This window comes from Diachasmimorpha longicaudata, unplaced genomic scaffold, assembly GCF_034640455.1.
Source record: "Diachasmimorpha longicaudata isolate KC_UGA_2023 unplaced genomic scaffold, iyDiaLong2 ctg00000055.1, whole genome shotgun sequence".
Classification (NCBI taxonomy): Eukaryota; Metazoa; Arthropoda; class Insecta; order Hymenoptera; family Braconidae; genus Diachasmimorpha; species Diachasmimorpha longicaudata.
In genome coordinates, this window is record NW_026973895.1 from 1,070,583 (window position 1) to 1,091,902 (window position 21,320).

The window sequence follows — 21,320 nt, forward strand, 5'->3', positions numbered from 1 at the left end:
AGAAGTTGATATTCGTGTTCGATATGATGGCATATAACTTGAGTACACATTGTCGTAGGCCGATGAAACCGCGTGCAATAGCTTCGTCTCTTCGAACTACACGAGTGCAATGCGCGAATTTAGGGTGGGAACCATTAGGCTTCCAGAAAAAGTCGATTATACATATTCGTTTTTACGACATCGTGGGAATCACTGTTTTTTGGCTGCACCTAGACGAAATCTGGCATCATATTCGGTTTTAGCACATCAAATAACCGAGGAAACTGATGCAACATCGTTTTTTTCGCGACCACAGCTCACGAAAAACTCAAACATAAAGTTGATATTCGTGTTCGATATGATGGCGTATAACTTGAGTACACATTGTCGTAGGTCGATGAAACCGCGTGCAATAGCTTCGTCTCCTCGAACTACACGAGTGCAATGCGCGAAGTTTGCGGGGGAACGATTAGGCTTCGAGAAAAAGTCGATTATACATATTCGTTTTTACGACATCGTGGGAATCACTTTTTTTTTGGCTGCACCTAGACGAAATCTGGCATCATATTCGGTTTCAGCACATCAATTAACCAAGGGAACTGATGCAACATCGTTTTATGGGCGACCACAGTTCACGAAAAACTCAAACATAGAAGTTGATATTCGTGTTCAATATGATGGCATTTAACGTGAGTACACATTGTCGTAGGCCGATGAAACCGCGTGCAATAGCTTCGTCTCTTCGAACTGCACGAGTGCAATGCGCGAAGTTTGCGGGGGAACGATTAGGCTTCGAGAAAAAGTCGATTATACATATTCGTTTTTACGACATCGTGGGAATCTCTGTTTTTTGGCTGCATCGAGAGGAAATCTGGCATCATATTCGGTTTCAGCGCGTCAAATAACCAAGGAAACTGATGCAATATCGTTTTCTTCGCGACCACAGCTCACGAAAAACTCAATCATAGAAGTGGATATTCGTGTTCGATATGATGGCATATAACTTGAGTACACATTGTCGTAGGCCAATGAAACCGCGTGCAATAACTTCTTCTCGTCGAACTACACAAGTGCAATGCGGGCAGTTTGCGTGGGAACGATTAGGCTTCGAGAAAAGATGGATTATACATATGCGTATTTACGACTTCAAGGGAATCACTTTTTTGGCTGCACCTAGACGAAATCTGGCATCATATTCGGTTTCAGCACATCAATTAACCAAGGGAACTGATGCAACATCGTTTTATGGGCGACCACAGCTCACGAAAAACTCAAACATAGAAGTTGATATTCGTGTTCGATATGATGGCTTCCAACTTGAGTACACATTGTCGTAGGCCGATGAAACCGCGTGCAATAGCTTCGTCTCGTCGAACTCCACGAGTGCAATGCGGGAAGCCTGCTTGGGAACCATTTGTCTTTGAGAAAAAGTCGATTATACATATGCGTTGTTACGAGATCGTGGGAATCACTTTTTTTTGGGTGCTCCTAGACGAAATCTGGAATAATATTCGGTTTCAGCACGTCAAATAACCAAGGAAACTGATGCAATATCATTTTCTTCGCGACCACAGCTCACGAAAAACTCAATCATAGAAGTTGATATTCGTGTTCGATATGATGGCATATAACTTGAGTACACATTGTCGTAGGTCGATGAAACCGCGTGCAATAGCTTCGTCTCTTCGAACTACACGAGTGCAATGCGCGAATTTAGGGTGGGAACCATTAGGCTTCCAGAAAAAGTCGATTATACATATTCGTTTTTACGACATCGCGGGAATCACTGTTTTTTGGCTGCACCTAGACGAAATCTGGCATAATATTCGGTTTCAGCACGTCAAATAACCAAGGAAACTGATGCAATACCGTTTTCTTCGCGACCGCAGCTTACGAAAAACTCAATCATAGAAGTTGATATTCGTGTTCGATATGATGGCATATAACTTGAGTACACATTGTCGTAGGCCGATGAAACCGCGTGCAATAGCTTCGTCTCTTCGAACTACACGAGTGCAATGCGCGAATTTAGGGTGGGAACCATTAGGCTTCCAGAAAAAGTCGATTATACATATTCGTTTTTACGACATCGTGGGAATCACTGTTTTTTGGCTGCACCTAGACGAAATCTGGCATCATATTCGGTTTTAGCACATCAAATAACCGAGGAAACTGATGCAACATCGTTTTTTTCGCGACCACAGCTCACGAAAAACTCAAACATAAAGTTGATATTCGTGTTCGATATGATGGCATATAACTTGAGTACACATTGTCGTAGGCCGATGAAACCGCGTGCAATAGCTTCGTCTCTTCGAACTACACGAGTGCAACGCGCGAATTCTGCGTGGGAACGATTAGGCTTCGAGAAAAAGTCGATTATACATATTCGTTTTTACGACATCGTGGGAATCACTTTTTTTTGGCTGCACCTAGACGAAATCTGGCATCATATTCGGTTTCAGCACATCAATTAACCAAGGGAACTGATGCAACATCGTTTTATGGGCGACCACAGTTCACGAAAAACTCAAACATAGAAGTTGATATTCGTGTTCAATATGATGGCATTTAACTTGAGTACATATTGTCGTAGGCCGATGAAACCGCGTGCAATAGCTTCGTCTCCTCGAACTACACGAGTGCAATGCGCGAAGTTTGCGGGGGAACGATTAGGCTTCGAGAAAAAGTCGATTATACATATTCGTTTTTACGACATCGTGGGAATCACTTTTTTTTTGGCTGCACCTAGACGAAATCTGGCATCATATTCGGTTTCACCACATCAATTAACCAAGGGAACTGATGCAACATCGTTTTATGGGCGACCACAGTTCACGAAAAACTCAAACATAGAAGTTGATATTCGTGTTCGATATGATGGCATATAACTTGAGTACACATTGTCGTAGGCCGATGAAACCGCGTGCAATAGCTTCGGCTCTTCGAACTACACGAGTGCAATGCGCGAAGTTTGCGGGGGAACGATTAGGCTTCGAGAAAAAGTCGATTATACATATTCGTTTTTACGACATCGTGGGAATCTCTGTTTTTTGGCTGCACCGAGAGGAAATCTGGCATCATATTCGGTTTCAGCGCGTCAAATAACCAAGGAAACTGATGCAATATCGTTTTCTTCGCGACGACAGCTCACGAAAAACTCAATCATAGAAGTGGATATTCGTGTTCGATATGAGGGCATATAACTTGAGTACACATTGTCGTACGCCGATGAAACCGCGTGCAATAGCTTCGTCTCGTCGAACTACACGAGTGCAATGCGCGAAGTTTGCGTGGGAACGATTAGGGTTCCAGAACAAGTCGATTATACATATTCGTTTTTACGACATCGTGGGAATCACTGGTTTTTGGCTGCACCTAGACAAAATATGGCATCATATTCGGTTTCAGCACATCAATTAACCAAGGGAACTGATACAACATCGTTTTCTGGTTGACCACAGTTCACAAAAAACTCAAACATAGAAGTTGATATTCGTGTTCGATATGATGGCATGTAACTTGAGTACACATTGTCGTAGGCCGATGAAACCGCGTGCAATAGCTTCGTCTCGTCGAACTACACAAGTGCAATGCGGGCAGTTTGCGTGGGAACGATTAGGCTTCGAGAAGAGATCGATTATACATATGCGTATTTACGACTTCAAGGGAATCACTTTTTTTGGCTGCACCTACACGAAATCTGGCATCATATTCGGTTTTAGCACATCAAATAACCGAGGAAACTGATGCAACATCGTTTTTTTCGCGACCACAGCTCACGAAAAACTCAAACATAAAGTTGATATTCGTGTTCGATATGATGGCGTATAACTTGAGTACACATTGTCGTAGGTCGATGAAACCGCGTGCAATAGCTTCGTCTCGTCGAACTACACGAGTGCAATGCGGGAAGCCTGCTTGGGAACCATTTGTCTTTGAGAAAAAGTCGATTATACATATGTGTTGTTACGAGATCGTGGGAATCACTTTTTTTTGGTTGCTCCTAGACGAAATCTGGCATAATATTCGGTTTCAGCACGTCAAATAACCAAGGAAACTGATGCAATACCGTTTTCTTCGCGACCACAGCTTACGAAAAACTCAATCATAGAAGTTGATATTCGTGTTCGATATGATGGCATATAACTTGAGTACACATTGTCGTAGGCCGATGAAACCGCGTGCAATAGCTTCGTCTCGTCGAACTACACAAGTGCAATGCGGGCAGTTTGCGTGGGAACGATTAGGCTTCGAGAAAAGATAGATTATACATATGCGTATTTACGACTTCAAGGGAATCACTTTTGTTGGCTGCACCTAGACGAAATCTGGCATCATATTCGGTTTCAGCACATCAATTAACCAAGGGAACTGATGCAACATCGTTTTATGGGCGACCACAGTTCACGAAAAACTCAAACATAGAAGTTAATATTCGTGTTCAATATGATGGCATTTAACTTGAGTACACATTGTCGTAGGCCGATGAAACCGCGTGCAATAGCTTCGTCTCTTCGAACTACACGAGTGCAATGCGCGAAGTTTGCGGGGGAACGATTAGGCTTCGAGAAAAAGTCGATTATACATATTCGTTTTTACGACATCGTGGGAATCTCTTTTTTTTGGCTGCACCTAGACGAAATCTGGCATCATATTCAGTTTCAGCACGTCGAATAACCGAGGAAACTGATGCAACATCGTTTTTTTCGCGACCACAGCTCACGAAAAACTCAAACATAAAGTTGATATTCGTGTTCGATATGATGGCGTATAACTTGAGTACACATTGTCGTAGGTCGATGAAACCGCGTGCAATAGCTTCGTCTCGTCGAACTACATGAGTGCAATGCGGGAAGCCTGCTTGGGAACCATTTGTCGTTGAGAAAAAGTCGATTATACATATGTGTTGTTACGAGATCGTGGGAATCACTTTTTTTTGGCTGCACCTAGACGCAACCTGGCATCATATTCGGTTTCAGCACGTCAAATAACCAAGGAAACTGATGCAATACCGTTTTCTTCGTGACAACCGCTTACGAAAAACTCAATCATAGAAGTTGATATTCGTGTTCGATATGATGGCATATAACTTGAGTACACATTGTCGTAGGTCGATGAAACCGCGTGCAATAGCTTCGTCTCTTCGAACTACACGAGTGCGATGCGCGAATTTAGGGTGGGAACCATTAGGCTTCCAGAAAAAGTCGATTATACATATTCGTTTTTACGACATCGTGGGAATCACTGTTTTTTGGCTGCACCTAGACGAAATCTGGCATAATATTCGGTTTCAGCACGGCAAATAACCAAGGAAACTGATGCAATACCGTTTTCTTCGCGACCACAGCTTACGAAAAACTCAATCATAGAAGTTGATATTCGTGTTCGATATGATGGCATATAACTTGAGTACACATTGTCGTAGGCCGATGAAACCGCGTGCAATAGCTTCGTCTCTTCGAACTACACAAGTGCAACGCGCGAATTCTGCGTGGGAACGATTAGGCTTCGAGAAAAAGTCGATTATACATATTCGTTTTTACGACATCGTGGGAATCACTTTTTTTTTGGCTGCACCTAGACGAAATCTGGCATCATATTCAGTTTCAGCACGTCGAATAACCAAGGCAACTGATTAAACATCGTTTTCTTCGCGACCACAGCTCACGAAGAACTCAATCATAGAAGTTGATTTCGTGTTCGATATGATGGCGTATAACTTGAGTACACATTGTCGTAGGTCGATGAAACCGCGTGCAATAGCTTCGTCTCTTCGAACTACACGAGTGCAACGCGCGAATTCTGCGTGGGAACGATTAGGCTTCGAGAAAAAGTCGATTATACATATTCGTTTTTACGACATCGTGGGAATCACTTTTTTTTTGGCTGCACCTAGACGAAATCTGGCATCATATTCGGTTTCAGCACATCAATTAACCAAGGGAACTGATGGAACATCGTTTTCTGGGCGACCACAGTTCACGAAAAACTCAAACATAGAAGTTGATATTCGTGTTGAATATGATGGCATTTAACTTGAGTACACATTGTCGTAGGTCGATGAAACCGCGTGCAATAGCTTCGTCTCTTCGAACTACACGAGTGCAATGCGCGAATTTAGGGTGGGAACCACTAGGCTTCCAGAAAAAGTCGATTATACATATTCGTTTTTACGACATCGTGGGAATCACTGTTTTTTGGCTGCACCTAGACGAAATCTGGAATCATATTCGGTTTTAGCACATCAAATAACCGAGGAAACTGATGCAACATCGTTTTTTTCGCGACCACAGCTCACGAAAAACTCAATCATAGAAGTTGATATTCGTGTTCGATATGATGGCCTATAACTTGAGTACACATTGTCGTAGGTCGATGAAACCACGTGCAATAGCTTCGTCTCTTCGAACTACACGAGTCCAATGCGCGAAGTTTGCGTGGGAATGATTAGGCTTCGAGAAAAAGTCGATTATACATATTCGTTTTTACGACATCGTGGGAATCTCCGTTTTTTGACTGCACCTAGAGGAAATCTGGCATCATATTCGGTTTCAGCACGTCAATTAACCAAGGAAACTGATGCAACATCGTTTTTTTCGCGACCACATCTCACGAAAAACTCAATCATAGAAGTTGATATTCGTGGTCGATATGATGGCATATAACTTGAGTACACATTATCGTAGGCTGATGAAACCACGTGCAATAGCTTCGTCTCGTCGAACTACACGAGTGCAATGCGGGAAGCCTGCTCGGCAATGATTTGTCTTCGAGAAAAAGTCGATTATACATATGCGTTTTTACGACATCCTGGGAATGAATTTTTTGGCTGCACCTAGACGAAATCTGGCATCATATTCGGTTTCAGCACGTCGGATAACCAAGGGAACTGATGCAACATCGTTTTCTTGGCGACCACAGTTCACGAAAAACTCAAACAGAAAAGTTGATATTCGTGTTCGATATGATGGCATATAACTTGAGTACACATTGTCGTAGGTCGATGAAACCGCGTGCAATAGCTTCGTCTCTTCGAACTACACGAGTGCAATGCGCGAATTTAGGGTGGGAACCATTAGGCTTCCAGAAAAAGTCGATTATACATATTCGTTTTTACGACATCGCGGGAATCACTGTTTTTGGGCTGCACCTAGACGAAATCTGGCATAATATTCGGTTTCAGCACGTCAAATAACCAAGGAAACTGATGCAATACCGTTTTCTTCGCGACCACAGCATACGAAAAACTCAATCATAGAACTTGATATTCGTGTTCGATATGATGGCATATAACTTGAGTACACATTGTCGTAGGCCGATGAAACCGCCTGCAATAGCTTCGTCTCGTTGAACTACACGAGTGCAATGCGGGAAGCCTGCTTGGGAACGATTAGGCTTCGAGAAAAAGTCGAATATACATATGCGTTTTTACGACATCGTGGGAATCTCTGTTTTTTGGCTGCACCTAGACGAAATCTGGCATCATATTCGGTTTCAGCACATCAATTAACCAAGGGAACTGATGCAACATCGTTTTATGGGCGACCACAGTTCACGAAAAACTCAAACATAGAAGTTGATATTCGTGTTCAATATGATGGCATTTAACGTGAGTACACATTGTCGTAGGCCGATGAAACCGCGTGCAATAGCTTCGTCTCTTCGAACTACGCGAGTGCAATGCGCGAAGTTTGCGGGGGAACGATTAGGCTTCGAGAAAAAGTCGATTATACATATTCGTTTTTACGACATCGTGGGAATCTCTGTTTTTTGGCTGCACCGAGAGGAAATCTGGCATCATATTCGGTTTCAGCACGTCAAATAACCAAGGAAACTGATGCAATACCGTTTTCTTCGCGACCACAGCATACGAAAAACTCAATCATAGAACTTGATATTCGTGTTCGATATGATGGCATATAACTTGAGTACACATTGTCGTAGGCCGATGAAACCGCCTGCAATAGCTTCGTCTCGTTGAACTACACGAGTGCAATGCGGGAAGCCTGCTTGGGAACGATTAGGCTTCGAGAAAAAGTCGAATATACATATGCGTTTTTACGACATCGTGGGAATCTCTGTTTTTTGGCTGCACCTAGACGAAATCTGGCATCATATTCGGTTTCAGCACATCAATTAACCAAGGGAACTGATGCAACATCGTTTTATGGGCGACCACAGTTCACGAAAAACTCAAACATAGAAGTTGATATTCGTGTTCAATATGATGGCATTTAACGTGAGTACACATTGTCGTAGGCCGATGAAACCGCGTGCAATAGCTTCGTCTCTTCGAACTACGCGAGTGCAATGCGCGAAGTTTGCGGGGGAACGATTAGGCTTCGAGAAAAAGTCGATTATACATATTCGTTTTTACGACATCGTGGGAATCTCTGTTTTTTGGCTGCACCGAGAGGAAATCTGGCATCATATTCGGTTTCAGCGCGTCAAATAACCAAGGAAACTGATGCAATATCGTTTTCTTCGCGACCACAGCTCACGAAAAACTCAATCATAGAAGTGGATATTCGTGTTCGATATGATGGCATATAACTTGAGTACACATTGTCGTAGGCCAATGAAACCGCGTGCAATAGCTTCTTCTCGTCGAACTACACAAGTGCAATGCGGGCAGTTTGCGTGGGAACGATTAGGCTTCGAGAAAAGATGGATTATACATATGCGTATTTACGACTTCAAGGGAATCACTTTTTTGGCTGCACCTAGACGAAATCTGGCATCATATTCGGTTTCAGCACATCAATTAACCAAGGGAACTGATGCAACATCGTTTTCTGAGCGACCACAGCTCACGAAAAACTCAATCATAGAAGTTGATATTCGTGTTCGATATGATGGCATATAACTTGAGTACACATTGTCGTAGGTCGATGAAACCGCGTGCAATAGCTTCGTCTCTTCGAACTACACGAGTGCAATGCGCGAATTTAGGGTGGGAACCATTAGGCTTGCAGAAAAAGTCGATTATACATATTCGTTTTTACGACATCGTGGGAATCACTGTTTTTTGGCTGCACCTAGACGAAATCTGGCATCATATTCGGTTTTAGCACTTCAAATAACCGAGGAAACTGATGCAACATCGTTTTTTTCGCGACCACAGCTCACGAAAAACTCAAACATAAAGTTGATATTCGTGTTCGATATGATGGCGTATAACTTGAGTACACATTGTCGTAGGTCGATGAAACCGCGTGCAATAGCTTCGTCTCGTCGAACTACACGAGTGCAATGCGGGAAGCCTGCTTGGGAACCATTTGTCTTTGAGAAAAAGTCGATTATACATATGTGTTGTTACGAGATCGTGGGAATCACTTTTTTTTGGGTGCTCCTAGACGAAATCTGGCATAATATTCGGTTTCAGCACGTCAAATAACCAAGGAAACTGATGCAATACCGTTTTCTTCGCGACCACAGCTTACGAAAAACTCAATCATAGAAGTTGATATTCGTGTTCGATATGAGGGCATATAACTTGAGTACACATTGTCGTAGGCCGATGAAACCGCGTGCAATAGCTTCGTCTCGTCGAACTACACGAGTGCAATGCGCGAAGTTTGCGTGGGAACGATTAGGGTTCCACAAAAAGTCGATTATACATATTCGTTTTTACGACATCGTGGGAATCACTGTTTTTTGGCTGCACCTAGACAAAATATGGCATCATATTCGGTTTCAGCACATCAATTAACCAAGGGAACTGATACAACATCGTTTTCTGGTTGACCACAGTTCACAAAAAACTCAAACATAGAAGTTGATATTCGTGTTCGATATGATGGCATATAACTTGAGTACACATTGTCGTAGGCCGATGAAACCGCGTGCAATAGCTTCGTCTCCTCGAACTACACGAGTGAAATGCGCGAAGTTTGCGGGGGAACGATTAGGCTTCGAGAAAAAGTCGATTATACATATTCGTTGTTACGAGATCGTGGGAATCACTTTTTTTTGGGTGCTCCTAGACGAAATCTGGAATAATATTCGGTTTCAGCACGTCAAATAACCAAGGAAACTGATGCAATATCGTTTTCTTCGCGACCACAGCTCACGAAAAACTCGATCATAGAAGTTGATATTCGTGTTCGATATGATGGCATATAACTTGAGTACACATTGTCGTAGGTCGATGAAACCGCGTGCAATAGCTTCGTCTCTTCGAACTACACGAGTGCAATGCGCGAATTTAGGGTGGGAACCATTAGGCTTCCAGAAAAAGTCGATTATACATATTCGTTTTTACGACATCGCGGGAATCACTGTTTTTTGGCTGCACCTAGACGAAATCTGGCATAATATTCGGTTTCAGCACGTCAAATAACCAAGGAAACTGATGCAATACCGTTTTCTTCGCGACCACAGCATACGAAAAACTCAATCATAGAACTTGATATTCGTGTTCGATATGATGGCATATAACTTGAGTACACATTGTCGTAGGCCGATGAAACCGCCTGCAATAGCTTCGTCTCGTTGAACTACACGAGTGCAATGCGGGAAGCCTGCTTGGGAACGATTAGGCTTCGAGAAAAAGTCGAATATACATATGCGTTTTTACGACATCGTGGGAACCTCTGTTTTTTGGCTGCACCTAGAGGAAATCTGGCATCATATTCGGTTTCAGCGCGTCAAATAACCAAGGAAACTGATGCAATATCGTTTTCTTCGCGACCACATCTCACGAAAAACTCAATCATAGAAGTTGATATTCGTGGTCGATATGATGGCATATAACTTGAGTACACATTGTCGTAGGCTGATGAAACCACGTGCAATAGCTTCGTCTCTTCGAACTACACGAGTGCAATGCGCGAATTTAGGGTGGGAACCATTAGGCTTCCAGAAAAAGTCGATTATACATATTCGTTTTTACGACATCGTGGCAATCACTGTTTTTTGGCTGCACCTAGACGAAATCTGGCATCATATTCGGTTTTAGCACATCAAATAACCGAGGAAACTGATGGAACATCGTTTTTTTCGCGACCACAGCTCACGAAAAACTCAAACATAAAGTTGATATTCGTGTTCGATATGATGGCGTATAACTTGAGTACACATTGACGTAGGTCGATGAAACCGCGTGCAATAGCTTCGTCTCGTCGAACTACACGAGTGCAATGCGGGAAGCCTGCTTGGGAACCATTTGTCGTTGAGAAAAAGTCGATTATACATATGTGTTGTTACGAGATCGTGGTAATCACTTTTTTTTGGGTGCTCCTAGACGAAATCTGGCATAATATTCGGTTTCAGCACGTCAAATAACCAAGGAAACTGATGCAATACCGTTTTCTTCGCGACCACAGTTCACGAAAAACTCAAACATAGAAGTTGATATTCGTGTTCAATATGATGGCATTTAACTTGAGTACATATTGTCATAGGCCGATGAAACCGCGTGCAATAGCTTCGTCTCCTCGAACTACACGAGTGCAATGCGCGAAGTTTGCGGGGGAACGATTAGGCTTCGAGAAAAAGTCGATTATACATATTCGTTTTTACGACATCGTGGGAATCACTTTTTTTTTGGCTGCACCTAGACGCAATCTGGCATCATATTCGGTTTCACCACATCAATTAACCAAGGGAACTGATGCAACATCGTTTTATGGGCGACCACAGTTCACGAAAAACTCAAACATAGAAGTTGATATTCGTGTTCAATATGATGGCATTTAACTTGAGTACACATTGTCGTAGGCCGATGAAACCGCGTGCAATAGCTTCGTCTCTTCGAACTACACGAGTGCAATGCGCGAAGTTTGCGGGGGAACGATTAGGCTTCGAGAAAAAGTCGATTATACATATTCGTTTTTACGACATCGTGGGAATCTCTGTTTTTTGGCTGCACCGAGAGGAAATCTGGCATCATATTCGGTTTCAGCGCGTCAAATAACCAAGGAAACTGATGCAATATCGTTTTCTTCGCGACGACAGCTCACGAAAAACTCAATCATAGAAGTGGATATTCGTGTTCGATATGAGGGCATATAACTTGAGTACACATTGTCGTAGGCCGATGAAACCGCGTGCAATAGCTTCGTCTCGTCGAACTACACGAGTGCAATGCGCGAAGTTTGCGTGGGAACGATTAGGGTTCCAGAAAAAGTCGATTATACATATTCGTTTTTACGACATCGTGGGAATCACTGGTTTTTGGCTGCACCTAGACGAAATCTGGCATAATATTCGGTTTCAGCACGGCAAACAACCAAGGAAACTGATGCAACATCGTTTTTTTCGCGACCACATCTCACGAAAAACTCAATCATAGAAGTTGATATTCGTGGTCGATATGATGGCATATAACTTGAGTACACATTGTCGTAGGCTGATGAAACCACGTGCAATAGCTTCGTCTCGTCGAACTACACGAGTGCAATGCGGGAAGCCTGCTCGGCAATGATTTGTCTTCGAGAAAAAGTCGATTATACATATGCGTTTTTACGACATCCTGGGAATGACTTTTTTTGGCTGCACCTAGACGAAATCTGGCATCATATTCGGTTTCAGCACGTCGGATAACCAAGGGAACTGATGCAACATCGTTTTCTTGGCGACCACAGTTCACGAAAAACTCAAACAGAAAAGTTGATATTCGTGTTCGATATGATGGCATATAACTTGAGTACACATTGTCGTAGGTCGATGAAACCGCGTGCAATAGCTTCGTCTCTTCGAACTACACGAGTGCAATGCGCGAATTTAGGGTGGGAACCATTAGGCTTCCAGAAAAAGTCGATTATACATATTCGTTTTTACGACATCGTGGGAATCACTGTTTTTTGGCTGCACCTAGACGAAATCTGGCATCATATTCGGTTTTAGCACATCAAATAACCGAGGAAACTGATGCAACATCGTTTTTTTCGCGACCACAGCTCACGAAAAACTCAAACATAAAGTTGATATTCGTGTTCGATATGATGGCGTATAACTTGAGTACACATTGTCGTAGGTCGATGAAACCGCGTGCAATAGCTTCGTCTCGTCGAACTACACGAGTGCAATGCGGGAAGCCTGCTTGGGAACCATTTGTCTTTGAGAAAAAGTCGATTATACATATGTGTTGCTACGAGATCGTGGGAATCACTTTTTTTTGGGTGCTCCTAGACGAAATCTGGCATAATATTCGGTTTCAGCACGTCAAATAACCAAGGAAACTGATGCAATACCGTTTTCTTCGCGACCACAGCTTACGAAAAACTCAATCATAGAAGTTGATATTCGTGTTCGATATGATGGCATATAACTTGAGTACACATTGTCGTAGGCCGATGAAACCGCGTGCAATAGCTTCGTCTCTTCGAACTACACGAGTGCAATGCGCGAAGTTTGCGGGGGAACGATTAGGCTTCGAGAAAAAGTCGATTATACATATTCGTTTTGACGTGACAACGTCTTAAATTAGGTTGCGGCTGGGAGTCACTTATGAAAAAGTGTAACGCCCGGTAACGTTACGATGAGTCACCGAACGAGAGAGAGGCCCGCCGAATGCCTTGCGTCTCTCTCCCACTCAACTATGATCGGTCTGCCGCGCATTGCATCGGCGCATGCTTGTCTCTGTCTTTGTCTTTCTCGAACGTTCTTGGCGTTGGAAAAACAAGAAAGCGTCATAATACAAGTTCACACGTGTGGTTAAAGTATCGTCTGCTGTGTCTGTAGTGAAAATGTGGAGTGCTTAGATTCGTCATTTACAACAACTACAACAATAAAGGTAAATAATTGTACACTGATATTTCATTATCGTAAACTATGATTGATTGATTAATTGTTAGATTGACACAAAAGTTGAGAAACTGAGTTTATAGGTTATGTCATACTATTGATAAATGTTGATAGTGACGAAAATAATTCTGTGTGTGCGGATGTGTGTGTTTACTTGAGTGCCAGAAACGATTTGCTTTGCTGGCTTCTAGTGGCTGTTGGTCGGTGGTGGGAGTGTTTTTGTTTTTTGTTTTTTGGCACATCATATATATGACGACTGAGCAAGTATGTATGTGCGTATATATGTGCGTGTGTATGAATATTGATTTAGATCAGTCTGCATTGGATAAGGTATTATTTTTTGTTTTTTTTTGTTTTTTGTTTTTTGGCTTTATGATATGTGTAGTGTATGTTTGTGTGTAGAAATTTTCATATGAATTAGGTAGCCAAAACGAAACAGAGAGCTGCGGTCGGCTTTAAAAACGATATGCGAATATGATGAATTGAAATACTTTTTGGTTAGTAAATTATTTTCTTTTGTTTTTAATAAAAGAAATGTTTATTTTTTATAATAAAAGAAATGTTTATATTTTATAATAAAGGATATGTTTATTGTTTATAATGTCACATTTGATAATGTGTTCATAGAAATCGCACAGGTACCTAGATGGTGTTGAAATTACTTCTATTTTCCTAAACCATAAGTTTCAATAAATGTTAAAACATCGCCCGTGAGTTTTTTATTTTACAAATTTTAATTAATTTCAAATTTATTTAGCAAAAATTTGAACCTTCGATCTGAATAAATGTTTTGATTTTCGAATTGGTTCTTTAAAATTACAAATATTAAGAAAAAGTGGCAGATATAAGAAAACTTGATTTAAACTGTGTTGAGCAAGAATTTTAACATCTAATTTAAATAAATGTTTTAATTTTCAACTTCATCATTTACAATTACAAATTTTTTTATTTTACAAATTTTAATTAATTTCAAATTTATTTAGGAAAAATTTGAACCTTCGATCTGAATAAATGTTTTGATTTTCGAATTGATTCTTTAAAATTACAAATATTAAGAAAAAGTGGCAGATAGAAGAAAACTTGATTTAAACTGTGTTGAGCAAGAATTTTAACATCTAATTTAAATAAATGTTTTAATTTTCAACTTCATCATTTACAATTACAAATTTTAATTAATTTCAAATTTATTTAGCAAAAATTTGAACCTTCGATCTGAATAAGTGTTTTGATTTTCAAATTGATTCTTTAAAATTAAAAATTCATCCATTCAATTTCAACTGTTCAACAGGAATCACCACTCTCAAAACAATGGAAACGGTGCCTTCAACTTCCAGTACATCAATGCAGACGGAGGATATCGTGCCGTCAACGTCTGCAGTACCTTTCGTTGTTCCACACACCACCTCTACCGCCAGAACGAATGCTGAGCGACAACGTGAGTACAGACTACGAAAAGCATTGACCAGAACTCCTGAACAAGTAAGAGCCTTTGCAAAAGCGGCTGCGGAGAGGCAACGCAGGTTCAAGCTACGTAAATCTGCTAACATAGCCCTCACCAGCGGTACGTCAGAGTCACCTGCTTCAACGTCTTGTTCTGTGGTGGAGAGAACAAGCGTTCCTGTCGTGGCGGAGAGAACGAGCGTTCCCCTAACTAACGCTCAACGGCAACGTGCATTCCGACAACGTAGAGCAGCATCTTCTCGGACTGATGTACAACCGAATACTTCTTCAAGCCAAACAGCAATACAACTGGAACAATCCACCTGGTATACCAAATGGTCATCGTCAATACGGAGATTTCAATCTACTTTCCTGGACAACGATTTTGGCCATGCTTGCTCGGTTTGTGACAGATTGTGGTTCAAAAATGACCTTAAAACCATCACTGCACTACAACTGAAGGTAATCTCGGATTGGTACGTTAAGGAAAATCGGCAGCTACGCAAGGAGGATTATACAAAGTCTTGCAACACCTGTAGACAATCACTGAATAAGCGTAAGCTTCCTACTCTCGCAAAGGTCAACGGCTTCTCATATCCTGACATACCTCCGGGTCTACCGCCTCTGGATCCTATCAGTGAACGTTTGGTCTCACCGCGCCTTCCATTTATGCAAGTGCGTCGACTGCGTCATGATTTCTCTTATGGAATTATTGGACAAGTGATAAACGTCCCAGTCAACGTACAAGACATGGTAAAATGCTTGCCTCGCCATCTAGAAGAGGACGATGTTATCAACGTTAACATCAAAAGGAATCTTGCACACAAAACAAATTACATCAGCGGGTACATGTCTAAGCGTACGGTCAAAGAATGGTTAGATGTACTTCAAAATTCAAGTCTATATCGTTTGTACGATATCAAAATAGATTTGTCAAGACTGCAGCCTGCATTGCCATCAGATGAAGGCCTTCAAGATGATCCTGCTAATCGGATCGAAGCAATCTCCGCCGAATATACGCCCGAGTCTGAAGTTCTTGCTGCGAGACAGCACACACTACTGTGGAATGAAGAGGATTGTCTTGACATCGCACCAGGACATCGGGCAACGCCTCTTAACATCATTTATGACCGTCATGCAGAAGAACTATCATTTCCTGCGATATACATCGGAGAGCCCCGCCGTTTCAACATGAACATTTCAGTGACACCGTACATGATGGCGACCAGTGAAATACGACGGAGTGACAGGCGTGGAGCCACGCCTCAAAAAGTCTTATACGATGCAATGAAGATTCTACGTCTGCGAATGGTCGATGGGATTTACAGCACATTCCGAAGTGTTTCGATCACAGAGAGCGTAACTCGACGCATGTTAGAGGATCCGGAGTTTCTCAAAGAATTCGTTGTGCAGAATCTCGCCTTTATGAAGTCGGTGCCAAACTCTGTCCAGTACTGGGCCTCTCGTAAACGAGATCTCTTCGCTATGCTCCGTCAACTTGGTAAACCGACCATCTTTCTCACTCTTAGTGCAAACGAGGTACGCTGGTTAGTATTGCTGAATTTACTGCTCAAGTTGAGCAACAAATATCCTGGCAAAGTCGCCGAAGATCTCAACACATCAGAGCGGTGCAACTTGGTGAGTGACGATCCAATTACATGTTGCATATATTTCCACAAACTCGTTGGTACATTTATGAAAATGCTGAAATCAAAACAGTCATACAATCCGTTTGGCCAGTACTACGTGGAGGATTATTTCCTTCGCATTGAGTTTCAACATAGAGGAAGTCCGCACGCTCACATTTTACTGTGGTTACACGATGATCCACATGAGACTGTGTCAGAAAATATGCCGAAGACCATCGAGCTCGTGGAGAAGCTGAGTTCCGTCGCCAAAGAAGATGTGCCCAACGATACCATCTACGCCAATCAAATCCACAAGCACACTTTCACCTGCACGAAGCGAGGCGAAACGACTTGTAGATTTGGGATCCCGTACTGGCCAATGCTCACTACCCGTGTATTGATCCCAATGCCTCAAACTGATGGACGCCGCATAGCATTCCAAAAAAAGGCCAAGGAGCTACGCAACTGTCTCAGCGAACGTACATACGCTAGCATGGACGACTTTCTTAGGGAGCATAGTTTGACATTCGATGCATATCTTGACGTAGTGCGTTCAACTTTGCGCAGGCCATCTATGTTGTTCAAACGCAACTTCGACCAACTTATGACGAACACATTCAACCCTTACCTCGCTGGTGAAATCAAATCCAACATCGATATCCAGTTTATCTTGGATGAATACAGCTGCGCACAGTATGTCGTGGAATATGTGAACAAATCAGCTCGTGGAATGGGTAACTTGAATCGTGAGCTGACTAAGATGATGGAAGAGCATCCTGACCGGGACTACACGGGCCAATTGAAAGCATTGAGTGTCAAACTTCTTAATGCAGTTGAAATGTCAGCTCAAGAAGCAGCATGGTATTTACTACGGCAACCGATGAGCGAAACGAGCCGTCAAATTATGTACATACCAACAGTTTGGCCATCGGAAAGACAACGCTGTCGCAAACGTAGGAAACAAATGGATCGCGAAAACATCGAAGCAGACAGTACAGATGTATTTACCAAGAACATCATGCAGCGATATGAAGAGCGACCTCCCTCTCTGGAATCTTCATATTTGGCCGAGTTTGCTTCGTATTACGCTGATTATCATGATTTCATCGACAATGAAGATGACGTAGATGTGCAAGAAGACGAAATTGTAGAACCGGTGACCGAGGAAAGGACAACTGTGGGAAGGACGACATCAAATGAACACCGCAGACGAAAAATTGGACGAATAATACGATACAGACGCTACGAAGTAGATGAAACTGTTAATTATCAACGTGAAATGGTATTGCTGTTCTTGCCTTTCCGCAATGAAATAGCTGACATTGTTGATAGCAATAAATTTCTACAACTGTTCAATGATAACAAGGATACCATAATGGAACGCCGCCAGCTGTTCGAAAACAATCTCAACATCGACAGTGTGATGCAAGAGCTTGAAGCTATGATTATTCTACAAAATTCAGACAGCAGAGAACCACCAGAAATTGAGGAAAGGAGAGTGTTTGTCGAGCAGGTGTTAGGAGGAGAAGGTTCCGAGAACAACGATGATGTCAATCAAATCGTCCCGCGACAAGGCTTATTATCGGTCGTAAAAAAACGTACAAACGTGATGCCAAAACAGCAATTTTGTGAGCTGATACGAACGACGAACCTTGAACAACGTGAGCTGATTCATGAGGTCATACATCGTTTACATGGCTGTGGAGATGAGGTCGTCGACACACTACAAGTTTTCTTCACAGGACCGGCCGGCTGTGGGAAAACTTATTCAGTAAAGTGCCTGATGGAGACGTACAATCGTTACACACAGGAACACAACTCACTGAACAACGCATACGTTGCTTGTGCAAGCACAGGCAAAGCAGCTGTCCCTATTGGCGGAACGACAGTTCACTCAGCGTTTCGTCTCACAAATTCTCGAGTGACAAAACTTCTTTCTGCTGAGAACTTGCAAGCCTACAGAAACATGTTTGTCGGCGTGAAAGTTGTTTTCATTGATGAAATCAGCATGTTGAGTGCAGCTATACTTGGAAAAATCAATTATCGACTACAGCACATTACCGGTATTTACGATCAACCATTCGGAGGCATTCACATGATCTTATGCGGCGATTTCAGACAGCTGCCACCTGTGCGCGCTAGTCCGTGTTACACAGTACCACACAACCAACTCGGAGGACCTGTACTCTGGCAAAGCATCAACTACTTCCCATTAGTCCGTGTTGTCCGACAAACTGACGAGCTGTTTTCGACGATTCTCACCAAAATTGGAGATGGACTCAAACTAAGTGTCAATAATATCGCACTTATTGAGGCCAGGCACAAATCTGAAGTCTGGTGCAAAGAGAACGTACCCGACGCTGTCAGATTGTATTACAGCAACCATGAAGTAGATTCATACAATCGAAACGCAATTCAAAACGCACACAACTGTATCGCCACTGATATTATGCTTGGGTATTCCAGCAATTCTGAAAAGAGCCGGGAGCAAGGGAAACTTCACAAGATGTCGGTTGCAGAAACCGACGGATTGCCATACATGTTGCCATTAGCAGTAGGATATCCGTACATGATTACATCTAACATAGACGTCGCCGATGGATTGGTAAATGGGGCTATTGGAGTTTTGCTATACATCGAACGTCAGCCAGCCAATGCAGATGACCGTTCTGCTCCAGGAGGACCATCGACCAGCACAAGTTTGCCGCCAGCTGAAGATGAAATCGCCACTCTATGGTTCCAGTTTGAAGACAAAAATACGGGTACCAAAGCAAAAATCAAATGTCGACCACATGTGCACAGCAAACCAAACACCTTATCCGTCGATTGGGTGCCAGTGCACAAGAAAGTGGTAAACATTTCGTTGACAAAAACAGTGAAGTGCAAGCGAAAACAATTTCCTTGCGTGCCTGCTTGTGCAATTACGATCCACAAGGCCCAGGGTGGGACGTTTACTACAATTGTTTACAAGTACTCCTCAAAACAATCACAGCAATTGGTATATGTAGCCATGAGCCGCGTCACAAGTATCGACGGATTGTACATCATAACAGAAAAGGACTCTCCATTGGTTTTCAAACATGGCCGAGATGGAAACGACTCACAGACTACTCGAGATATTCGCAATGAATACTTACGACTTCGTGGACACACTCTAGACACAATTACCAAACAAGCCGTAAAATTCTGTGACGACGCAACCGACGCTGGACAACTTATTGTAACGAACATCAACTGTCAAAGTTTACGTGCCCATGCCGCGGACATTGAAACAGATACAGTGATACCACGATCCGACTATTTAGTATTGACTGAAACGTGGATGCGCGACACTTGTGAATCAACTCCAATCAAGGGTTATGAGTGCGTATCCAGGGAAAATAATCGACCTAACTCAGATACCAACGCGGCTGGTGGAGTGGCGATCTATCGTAAATTATCATCGACATCTACGGCGGAAGTGGTCCAAGTTGCGATGACAGACGTAACTCGTGTCATTAAAACCAAGGGTGACATGTCCATGACTAAAGTAACTTGCTTCGCCGCTAATACTAGCTTCAAGTTTATACTCGGTGCTGTATATATTCATCCAGGAGCTAGTATGCAGGATATTGGAATGTTACTATGGCAAGGACTCGCTCCGTACATTCACAACAGCCAGTACGTGCCACCGTTCGTGCGAGTTGATTCTAGTATACCGATTCTTCTGTGTGGTGATTTTAACAAAAACGTAAAGCCTGACAACTCGTTTCTTAATTTCATGAAAAATACGTATAATCTTGATTGCGTATCAAACGTTTCTAAGTCAACTACGTTAAAAGGAACAACTGTCGACTTGACTTTCGCAAGACACATTACAGCAGAAACACTTCCTTTCATTTCATATTTCTCGTATCATCGTCCTATCCTCAACAAAATCACTCAAATAGGAGTTAGTTAAGTTTAAGTTTACATGTACAATGTTTTAGTAAACAAAATATATTTCTATAGTTAAAATTTGTGCAATTCTTATTTTCATTCAATTCCTTGTTCCTATTGTGCAATTTAATTATATTCATATCAATAAATATTCTACCGAGAAAAAGACGTTGTTTACGACATCGTGGGAATCTCTGTTTTTTGTTTGCACCTAGAGGAAATCTGACATCATATTCGGTTTCAGCGCGTCAAATAACCAAGGAAACTGATGCAATATCGTTTTCTTCGCGACCACAGCTCACGAACAACTCAATCATAGAAGTGGATATTCGTGTTCGATATGAGGGCATATAACTTGAGTACACATTGTCGTAGGCCGATGAAACCGCGTGCAATAGCTTCGTCTCGTCGAACTACACGAGTGCAATGCGCGAAGTTTGCGTGGGAACGATTAGGGTTCCACAAAAAGTCGATTATACATATTCGTTTTTACGACATCGTGGGAATCACTTTTTTTTGGCTGCACCTAGACAAAATATGGCATCATATTCGGTTTCAGCACATCAATTAACCAAGGGAACTGATACAACATCGTTTTCTGAG

General features: G+C 42.3%; 1 protein-coding gene across 1 annotated transcript; it reads left to right on the forward strand.

Moving 5' to 3' along the window:
* The first annotated feature begins 13,413 nt into the window (after nt 1-13,413).
* LOC135171600 (uncharacterized) lies at nt 13,414-20,878 on the forward strand. The gene is made up of 2 exons (XM_064138229.1): nt 13,414-14,441; nt 15,020-20,878. The coding sequence occupies exon 2, from the start codon at nt 15,040-15,042 to the stop codon at nt 20,737-20,739; it is 5,700 nt and encodes a 1,899-aa protein (XP_063994299.1). The 5' UTR covers nt 13,414-14,441; nt 15,020-15,039; the 3' UTR covers nt 20,740-20,878.
* Nucleotides 20,879-21,320: the final 442 nt, after the last annotated feature.